Source organism: Carcharhinus amblyrhynchos, unplaced genomic scaffold, assembly GCF_965287045.1.
Source record: "Carcharhinus amblyrhynchos unplaced genomic scaffold, sCarAmb.v2.hapA chromosome_157, whole genome shotgun sequence".
NCBI classification, from domain to species: Eukaryota; Metazoa; Chordata; class Chondrichthyes; order Carcharhiniformes; family Carcharhinidae; genus Carcharhinus; species Carcharhinus amblyrhynchos.
The window spans coordinates 359651-370690 of NW_027649897.1; the positions used below are offsets into that span (position 1 = coordinate 359651).

Genomic DNA, 11040 nt, shown 5'->3' on the forward strand with positions numbered 1-11040 from the left:
TGTGTGTGTATCTCAATCTGAGTGTGTGTGTGTATCTCAATCTGAGTGTGTGTGTGTGTATCTCCATCTGAGTGTTCGTGTGTGTGTGTATCTCAATCTGAGTGTGCGTGTATGTGTGCATCTCAATCTGAGCGTGTGTGTGTGTATCTCAATCTGAGTATGTGTGTGTATCTCAATCTGAGTGTGTGTGTGTGTATCTCAATCTGAGTGTGTGTGTATCTCAATCTGACTGCGTGTGTGTGTGTATCTCAATCTGAGTGTGTGTGTGTCTGTATCTCAATCTGAGTGTGCGTGTGTGTCTTTATCTCAATCTGAGTGTGCATGTGTGTGTGTATCTCAATCTGAGTGTGTCTGTGTGTGTATCTCAATCTGAGTGTGTGTGTGTATCTCAATCTGAGTGTGCGTGTATGTGTGTATCTCAATCTGAGTGTGTGTGTGTGTATCTCAATATGAGTATGTGTGTGTACCTCAATCTGAGTGTGTGTGTGTATCTCAATCTGAGTGTGTGTGTGTATCTCAATCTGAGTGCGTGTTTGTGTATCTCAATCTGAGTGTGCGTGTGTATGCGTATCTCAATCTGACTGTGCGTGTATGTGTGTATCTCAATCTGAGTGTGTGTGTGTGTATCTCAATCTGAGTATGTGTGTGTATCTCAATCTGAGTGTGTGTGTGTATCTCAATCTGAGTGTGCGTGTATGTGTGTATCTCAATCTGAGTGTGTGTGTGTGTATCTCAGTATGAGTATGTGTGTGTATCTCAATCTGAGTGTGTGTGTGTATCTCAATCTGAGTGCGTGTTTGTGTATCTCAATCTGAGTGTGCGTGTGTATGCGTATCTCAATCTGACTGGGCGTGTATGTGTGTATCTCAATCTGAGTGTGTGTGTGTGTATCTCAATCTGAGTATGTGTGTGTATCTGAATCTGAGTGTGTGTGTGTATGTATGTGTACCTCAACCTGAGCGCGTGTATGTGTACATCAATCTGAGCGTGTGCATGTGTGTGTGTATCTCAATCCGAGTGTGTGTGCGTATCTCAATCTGAGTGCGCGTATTTGTGTGTGTGTATCTAAATCTGAGTGTGTGTGTGTATATCAATCTGAGTGTTTGTGTGAGTGTGTATCTCAATCTGAGTGTGTTTGTATATCAATCTGAGTGTGCATGTGTGTGTGTATCTCAATCTGAGTGTGTGTGTGTGTCAATCTGAGTGTGCGGGTATGTGTTTATCTCAATCTGAGTGTGTGTCTGTATGTGTGTGTATCTCAACCTGAGTGTATGCGCGTGTGTATCTCAATCTGAGTGTGTGCGTGTATGTATCTCAATCTGAGTGCGTGTGTGTGTGTGTGTGTATCAGTCTGAGTGTGCGTGTGTCTGTCAATCTGAATATGTGTATCTCAATCTGAGTGTGTGTGCATGTATGTGTGTGTATCTCAATCTGAGTGTGTGCGTGGATGTGTGTGTATCTCAATCTGAGTGTGCATGTGTATGTGTATCTCAATCTGAGTGTGTGCATGTGTGTGTGTATCTCAATCTGAGTGTGTGTGTGTGTATCTCAATCTGAGTGTGTTTGTGTATCTCAATCTGAGTGTGTCTTTGTGTATCTCAATCTGAGTGTGCGTGTGTGTGTGTATCTCAATCTGAGTGTGTTTGTGTATCTCAATCTGAGTGTGTGTGTGTATCTCAATCTGAGTGTCCGTGTGTGTGTGTATCTGAATCTGAGTGTGTGTGTGTGTATCTCAATCTGAGTGTATGTGTGTGTATCTCAATCTGAGTGTGTGTGTGTATGTGTGTGTATCTCTATCTGAGTGTGTGTGTGTATCTCAATCTCAGTGTGTGTTTGTGTATCTCAATCTGAATGTGCGTGTGTGTGTGTATCTCAATCTGAGTGTGCGTGTGTGTGTATATCTCAATCTGAGTGTGCATGTGTGTGTGTATCTCAATCTGAGTGTGTGTGTATATCTCAATCTGAGTGTGCATGTGTGTGTGTATCTCAATCAGAGTGTGTGTGTGTGTGTGTGTGTGTCTCAATCTGAGTGTGTGTGTGTGTGTGTATCTCAATCTGAGTGTGTGTGCGTGTGTGTATCTCAATCTGGGTGTGTGTGCGTGTGTGTGTGTTTACTTCAATCTGAGTGTGTTTGTGTGTGTATCGCAATCTGAGTGTGTGTGTGTGTGTGTATCTCAATCTGAGTGTATGTGTGTGTATCTCAATCTGAGTGTGCGTGTGAGTCTTTATCTCAATCTGAGTGTGCATGTGTGTGTGTATCTCAATCTGAGTGTGTGTGTGTGTATCTCCATCTGAGAATGTGTGTGTATCTCAATCTGAGTGTGTGTGTGTGTATCTCAATCTGAGTGTGTGTGTATCTCAATCTGACTGCGTGTGTGTATGTATCTCAATCTGAGTGTGTGTGTGTGTATCTCCATCTGAGTGTTCGTGTGTGTGTGTATCTCAATCTGAGTGTGCGTGTATGTGTGCATCTCATTCTGAGCGTGTGTGTGTGTATCTCAATCTGAGTATGTGTGTGTATCTCAATCTGAGTGTGTGTGTGTGTATCTCAATCTGAGTGTGTGTGTATCTCAATCTGACTGCGTGTGTGTGTGTATCTCAATCTGAGTGTGTGTGTGTCTGTATCTCAATCTGAGTGTGCGTGTGTGTCTTTATCTCAATCTGAGTGTGCATGTGTATGTGTATCTCAATCTGAGTGTGTGTGTGTATCTCAATCTGAGTGTGCGTGTGTGTGTGTATCTCAATCTGAGTGTGCGTGTATGTGTGTATCTCAATCTGAGTGTGTGTGTGTGTATCTCAATCTGAGTGTGTGTGTATCTCAATCTGACTGCGTGTGTGTGTGTATCTCAATCTGAGTGTGTGTGTGTCTGTATCTCAATCTGAGTGTGCGTGTGTGTCTTTATCTCAATCTGAGTGTGCATGTGTATGTGTATCTCAATCTGAGTGTGTGTGTGTATCTCAATCTGAGTGTGCGTGTATGTGTGTATCTCAATCTGAGTGTGTGTGTGTGTATCTCAATCTGAGTGTGTGTGTGTCTGTATGTGTACCTCAATCTGAGCGCGTGTATGTGTATGTGTACATCAATCTGAGCGTGTGCATGTGTGTGTGTATCTCAATCCGAGGGTGTGTGTGCATCTCAATCTGAGTGTGTGTGCGTATCTCAATCTGAGTGCGCGTGTTTGTGTGTGTGTATCTAAATCTGAGTGTGTGTGTGTATATCAATCTGAGTGTTTGTGTGAGTGTGTATCTCAATCTGAGTGTGTGTCTGTATATCAATCTGAGTGTGCATGTGTGTGTGTATCTCAATCTGAGTGTGTGTCTGTATGTGTGTGTATCTCAACCTGAGTGTGTGTGCGTGTGTATCTCAATCTGAGTGTGTGCATGTATGTATCTCAATATGAGTGCGTGTGTGTGTGTATGTATCAGTCTGAGTGTGCGTGTGTCTGTCAATCTGAGTATGTGTGTCTTAATCTGAGTGTGTGTGCATGTATGTGTGTGTATCTCAATCTGAGTGTGCATGTGTACGTGTATCTCAATCTGAGTGTGTGTGTGTACGTGTATCTCAATCTGAGTGTGTGCATGTGTGTGTGTATCTCAATCTGAGTGTGTGTGTGTATGTGTGTGTATCTCAATCTGAGTGTGTTTGTGTATCTCAATCTGAGTGTGTGTTTGTGTATCTCAATCTGAATGTGTGTGTGTGTGTATCTCAATCTGAGTGTGTGTGTGTGTATCTCAATCTGAGTGTGCACGTGTGTTTGTATCTCAATCTGAGTGTGCACGTGTATGTGTATCTCAATCTGAGTATGTGTGCGTGAGTGTGTGTATCTCAATCTGAGTGTGTGTGTATCTCAATCTGAGTGTGCGTGTGTGTGTATCTCAATCTGAGTGTGTGTGTGTGTCTCTCTCAATCTGAGTGTGTGTGTGTCTCAATCTGAGTGTGTGTGTGTGTGTATCTCAATCTGTGTGTGTGTGTATCTGAATCTGATTGTGTGTGTGTGTGTGTGTGTGTGTATCTCAATCTGAGTGTGTGTGTATCTGAATCTGATTGTGTGTGTGTGTGTATCTCAATCTGAGTGTGCGTGTGTGTGTATATCTTAATCTGAGTGTGTGTCTGTATATCAATCTGAGTGTGCACGTGTGTGTGTATCTCAATCTGTGTGTGTGTGTGTGTATCTCAATGTGAGGTTGTGTGTGTATCTCAATCTGAGTGTGTGTGTTTGTGTGTGTGAGTCTGCGTGTAGCTCAATCGCAGCCTCTGTCTCAGTCTCTGTCTCTCTCTCTTTCTCTGATGCAAGCTAAAATACAAAAATAACTTGCCTGACCGTTGAAGGACACAGGAAGTTGGACATATTTACTCAGCCTGGCGAGAAGCCCAGAGTGAAGAAAGCTCGACACCGCGAAGAGAAATCTTTACAAATGAGCACCGTGTAAGTATGTTTTGTTCTTTTGGGAAAGGTATCAGCCAATTTACACTCAGAAAGCTCCAATTAACAGCAATGTGGAAATAACTTTCAGTTGTGTTGGTTATTGGGGTGAATATTGACTCCAGGAGATCAAAGAAGAACCAACTGTAGTTTCCTGCATTCGCCCGTCGTGCCCCGCACCCACCCCTCATCATATGAGATAGTCCATGGGGTCATTTACACTGAGCGCCTCAATCTGACTTTTCATCAGAAAGATGCAGTCTCTGACAGTGTAGCACTCCCTCAGTACTGACCCTCTGACAGTGCCGCACTCCCTCAGTACTGACCCTCTGACAGTGCAGCGCTCCCTCAGTACTGACCCTCTGACAGTGCAGCACTCCCTCAGTACTGACCCTCTGACAGTGCAGCGCTCCCTCAGTACTGACCCTCTGACAGTGCAGCGCTCCCTCAGTACTGACCCTCTGACAGTGCAGCACTCCCTCAGTACTGACCCTCTGACAGTGCAGCACTCCCTCAGTACTGACCCTCTGACAGTGCAGCACACCCTCAGTACTGACCCTCTGACAGTGCAGCACTCCCTCAGTACTGACCCTCTGACAGTGCAGCACTCCCTCAGTACTGACCCTCTGACAGTGCAGCACTCCCTCAGTACTGACCCTCTGACAGTGCAGAACTCCCTCAGTACTGACCGTCTGACAGTGCAGCACTTCCTCAGTACTGACCCTCTGACAGTGCAGCACACCCTCAGTACTGACCCTCTGACAGTGCAGCACTCCCTTAGTACTGACCCTCTGACAGTGCAGCACTCCCTCAGTACTGACCCTCTGACAGTGCAGCACTCCCTTAGTACTGACCCTCTGACAGTGCAGCACTCCCTCAGTACTGACCCTCTGACAGTGCAGCACTCCCTTAGTACTGACCCTCTGACCGTGCAGCACTCCCTCAGTACTGACCCTCTGACAGTGCAGCACACCCTCAGTACTGACCCTCTGACAGTGCAGCACTCTCTTAGTACTGTCCCTCTGACAGTGCAGCACTCCCTCAGTACTGACCCTCTGACAGTGCAGCACTCCCTTAGTACTGACCCTCTGACAGTGCAGCACTCCCTCAGTACTGACCCTCTGACAGTGCAGCACTCCCTTAGTACTGACCCTCTGACAGTGCAGCACTCCCTCAGTACTGACCCTCTGACAGTGCGGCACTCCCTCAGTACTGACCCTCTGACAGTGCAGCACTCCCTCAGTACTGACCCTCTGACAGTGCGGCACTCCCTCAATACTGACCCTCTGACAGTGCAGCACTCCCTCAGTACTGACCCTCTGACAGTGCGGCACTCCCTCAGTACTGACCCTCTGACAGTGCAGCACTCCCTCAGTACTGACCCTCTGACAGTGCAGCACTCCCTCAGTACTTACCCTCTGACAGTGCAGCACTCCCTCAGTACTGACCCTCTGACAGTCCCGCACTCCCTCAGTACTGACCCTCTGACAGTGCAGCACTCCCTCAGTACTGACCCTCTGACAGTGCGGCACTCCCTCAGTACTGACCCTCTGACAGTGCAGCACTCCCTCAGTACTGACCCTCTGACAGTGCAGCACACCCTCAGTACTGACCCTCTGACAGTGCAGCACTCCCTCAGTACTGACCCTCTGACAGTGCAGCACTCCCTCAGTACTGACCCTCTGACAGTGCAGCACTCCCTTAGTACTGACCCTCTGACAGTGCAGCACACCCTCAGTACTGACCCTCTGACAGTGCAGCACTCCCTCAGTACTGACCCTCTGACAGTGCAGCACACCCTCAGTACTGACCCTCTGACAGTGCAGCATTCCCTCAGTACTGACCCTCTGACAGTCCCGCACTCCCTCAGTACTGACCCTCTGACAGTGCAGCACTCCCTCAGTACTGACCCTCTGACAGTGCGGCACTCTCTCAGTACTGACCCTCTGACAGTGCAGCACTCCCTCAGTACTGACCCTCTGACAGTGCGGCACTCCCTCAGTACTGACCCTCTGACAGTCCCGCACTCCCTCAGTACTGACCCTCTGACAGTGCAGCACCCCCTCAGTACTGACCCTCTGACAGTGCAGCACTCCCTCAGTACTGACCCTCTGACAGTGCGGCACTCCCTCAGTACTGACCCTCTGACAGTGCAGCACCCCCTCAGTACTGACCCTCTGACAGTGCAGCACTCCCTCAGTACTGACCCTCTGACAGTGCAGCGCCCAGATTTTTTGATGTATTTCTGGGATCTGGGTGTGACTACCTCTCCCAGTAATTATTACCCATACAAAGTTCCACTGAGAAGTTGGTGTTGAGATGCCTTCTTGAATCGATGTGGTCCATGTGCTGTGACCCACTAGGGAGGGAGTTCTGAAATTTGACCCAGCGACTGCTAAGGAAAGACGATATATTTCCAAGTCAGGATGGTGAGGGGCTTGGAAAGGACCTCCAAGTGTTGGTGTTCTTGGGTTCTTGCTGCTCTTGTCCTTCTAGATGGACATTATCATGTATTTGGAAGGTGCTGTCTAAGCGAATTGTTGCAGTGTGTCTTGTCACTCGTATACACTGCTGCTACTGAGGCTTGGTGGTGGAGGGAGTGAATGTTTGTGGATATGGTGCCAATCAAGCAGACTGTGTTGCCATACAATCGTAGAATAGAATCCATACAGTGCAGAAGGAGGCCATTTGACACATCGAGCCTGCACTGACAACAATCCCACCCAGGCCCTACTCCCATATATTTACCTGCTGACCCCACTGACACTCTGTTCTGGACAGTGTTGAGTTTTTTGAGTGTTGTTGGAGCTGCACCCATCCAGGCAAGTGGGGAGTATTCCATCACACTCCAGACCTGTGCCTTTTAGATGGACAGGCTTTGGCGAGTCAGGAGGTGAGATACTTGCCGCAGTGTTCCTAGCCTCTGACCTGCTCTTGGAGCCACTATTTTTATGTGGTGGGACCATTTGAATTTCTGGTCAATGGTCACCCCAAGGATACTGGCAGCGGGGGAATTTGGTGATGGTAATGCCATTGAGTGTCAAAGGGCAGTGGTTAGAGTGTCTCTTATTAGTGATAGTCATTGCCTGGCATGTGTGTGGTTGCAATGTTACTTGTCACTTGTCAGCCGAAGCCTGGATATTGTCCTGACTTTGTTGCATTCGATCACGGACTGTTACATATCTGAGTCACGAATAGTGCTGAACATGGTGCAATCATTGGTGAACATCCCTACTTCTGATCTTAGGGAAGGTCATTGATGGAGCAGCTGAAGATGATTGTACCTAGGACACCACCCTAAGGGACTCCTGCAGCGATATCCTGCAGCACACCCTCGAGACTAACACAATACATAATAGGTGAACATGTCTTTTATGTTCGCAGATCCAGATGAACTGAGAGGACCAAGCGACAGGGATAGAATGAGTGACAACTGGAGAGGGAGAGGATGAGAGGAGAGAGTGAATTTAGAAAGGAAAGCTGAGTATGCCTGCTCTGGTCTAGAGGCAGAGACACAAGGAGGCTCAACGCATTGACAACAAAGCATGAACGTTTCAGTCCAGTTCCAGCAGAATCTCCTCACTCTCTTGTGCCTGTTGTGTTCAGGTAAATCAATGGAACTTAAGGAATTCGACTGGGTGAGATATTAAACAGAATGAGGGGGGGGTGGGATTAGACTGGGTGAGATATTAAACAGAATGAGGGAGGAGTGGGATTAGACTGGGTGGGATAATAAAGGATGCAGAGAGTGAGGGGGAGAGTGGGGTTTGACTGAGGGGGGTATTAATGGGTGCGGGGAGTGCGATCAAGCTGGGTGGGATATTAAAGAGGGAGGAGTGGGATTAGACTGCGTGGGATATTAAAGTGTGAGGGGAGACTGGGATTAGACTGGGTGGGATAATAAAGGCTGCAGAGTGAGGGGGAGAGTGGGATTTGACTGAGGGGGGTATTAATGGGTGTGGAGAGTGAGGGAGGAGTGGGATTTGACTGAGGGGGGTATTATTGGGTCTGGGGAGTGAGGGAGGAGTGGGATTAGACTGGGTGAGATATTAAAAGGATGTATTGGAAAATGTGCAGCTTTACAGAATTGAATAGCTTTCTTTGTGAGCTGGTGGTGGCGTCTGACCTGCTGTGTTTGTGTTTTCCAGTTTGTGCAGATCCTGCCCTGACTGTAACCATTGCCCAGGTGGGGCAGGACGCGCTGCTGGAATGCCAGTTCAGTGTCGCCCCCCTCAAGGGGCTGATCATCGAGTGGAGTCTGAGGGAGCCAGAGGTGCGGGTGGCATACAGCTACCAGCACGGCAATGCCAACTTCCAGAGCCAGCACCAACAATTCCGGAACAGGACGGTGCTGGAGGAATCCCAGCTGGCATCGGGCCACGCTTCTCTGAAAATCAGACAAGTTTCCCCGCGGGATGAGGGTCCCTACGACTGCTTTGTGCGTTTACCACTGCGGAAGTACAGGCAGAGGCAGGAACTGCAGGTGGCTGGTATGTTACACCCCAAGAAGTGGGGGGAGGACATTCAGCCTGTCGGTACTAGCTGGGTGTGCTCGATTCCACTGGAGGACTGCTTTTGGGCTGAAGAAGGAGGCTAAACGTGTGGGCTACTCTCTGATGGCATCAGGGTGTCTGATTGGGGTTGGGTTGAATGTAGAATGTGCTTGATTATTTTCTGTTGCCTCTACTCTCTCTGTCTCTCTGTGTCCCTCCCTCCGTTTCTCTTCCTATGTCTTTCTTTCTCTCTGTACTTCTGCCTCTGTATTTCTCGCAGCCTCTGATATGTCTGTCTGTTGCCTCACTCTCTCTATCTGGCTCTTGACCGACTCTAAAAAAGTTCTCAGTGCTGAATTGGTGGGGAATGTGGTGTAATTCACGATTTCTTTTTCAGTGAGAGTTCAGACTCGAATCTCCCACGCCCTGTGCGCTGCAGAGATCACAATCGTGAATATCATTAAAAGCTCAGGGAGTCTGATAGCTCTGGAACTCTGCACATGCGCAGTGGCCCCAAACCGTCAGCCTCCCGTTTGCCCGGGACCCTCCAATTCTGCCCCCCAGCAGTGACAATCCCCTCCCAACCCTACCCCAAAGCACCCCAATGTCCAGCCCGCGCGAACGTCCAGCAGTGCTGATGCCCCTCACCCTGCCAGAACCACCGCCCCGACAGGAAGTCGACCCCACCCTCCTCAGGGAGGCAGAACCCCAGCAGAGCGCCCTTCCCCGCCCTGATCGCTGGCCTCCAGCCCTGACCGATCCCCATGCAGAGTGGCAGTCAGACTGCCCACCCCCACCCATCACCTCTAGGCCGTGCCCACAATAGGCCCTGCCCTCTTTGCACTGCCCCGATGCCTGATGGGCAGTGCCAGGGTGCCCCTGGGCAGTGTTGGGGGCACAGGCTGGCACTGCCAAGGTGCTCATGCTTAGGGGGCACTAATCCCCCACCACCTGACCCCTGAGGGGGGTCCTCATTGCCCCTTGCTTCACTCTAGTGAGATCTCGTGGTAGTTTCTCCCAAAGTGGGGGCTATTTTAAACCCCGCCAGAGTGAAATACACCTGGCACATTGGGAGTTTCAACTGGGCCCACAGAATTCAATCCCAGGCCCGATAATCACATTTAACATACATTGAGATAGATTACAGTTACACACCAGGTCTTCCCACTGGTTTCCAGCATGGTCTCGACTGCACACGCTCTCTGGCGATGGGAGACATAAAAGCATCAGGAACGCATACGCGAATCCCACAAAATGGCCGATCTGCAAACCTCCAACCTGATGCACCATAAGATTAGCGCATTGCGATGGGAGAATCTCTCTCCGTCTCTCTCTCCTTGGATCCTGTCTGACTCTCTCCCTCCCTGACAGAGAATCTCCCTCCCTGCCTCTATCAGACTCTCTCTCTCTCCCTGTCTCTATCAGACTCTCTCTCCCTCCCTGTCTCTATCAGACTCTCTCCCTCCCTGTCTCTATCAGACTCTCTCTCTCCCTGTCTCTATCAGACTCTCTCTCTCCCTGTCTCTATCAGACTCTCTCTCTCCCTGTCTCTATCAGACTCTCTCCCTCCCTGTCTCTATCAGACTCTCTATCCCTCCCTGTCTCTATCAGACTCTCTCTCCCTCCCTGTCTCTATCAGACTCTCTCTCCCTCCCTGTCTCTATCAGACTCTCTCCCTCCCTCCCTGTCTCTATCAGACTCTCTCCCTCCGTGTCTCTATCAGACTCTCTCTGTCTCCCTGTCTCTATCAGACTCTCTCTCCCTCTCTGTCTCTATCAGATCTCTCTCCCTCCCTGTCTCTATCAGACTCTCTCTCCCTCTCTGTCTCTATCAGACTCTCTCCCCCTCCCTGTCTCTATCAGACTCTCTCTCTCTCTCCCTGTCTCTATCAGACTCTCTCCCTCCCTGTCTCTATCAGACTCTCCCTCCCTCCCTGTCTCTATCAGACTCTCTCTCGCTCTCCCTGTCTCTATCAGACTCTCTCTCTCTCCCTGTCTCTATCAGACTCTCTCCCTCTCCCTGTCTCTATCAGACTCTCTCTCCCTCCCTGTATCTATCAGACTCTCTCTCTCTCTCCCTGTCTCTATCAGACTCTCTCTCTCTCCCTGTCTCTATCAGACTCT

General features: G+C 49.1%; 1 protein-coding gene across 1 annotated transcript in view; it reads left to right on the forward strand.

Moving 5' to 3' along the window:
• LOC145338738 (V-set domain containing T-cell activation inhibitor 1-like) overlaps positions 1-8914 on the forward strand; it is a gene marked incomplete at its 3' end in the record, with an annotated part of 90180 nt that extends 81266 nt beyond the window's left edge. Inside the window, exons 2-4 of the mRNA XM_080183128.1 lie at positions 4331-4427; positions 7809-8030; positions 8573-8914. Of these exons, the coding sequence (XP_080039254.1) occupies positions 7970-8030; positions 8573-8914 (403 nt within the window). The remainder of the gene's footprint in view (positions 1-4330; positions 4428-7808; positions 8031-8572) is intronic.
• Positions 8915-11040: the final 2126 nt, after the last annotated feature.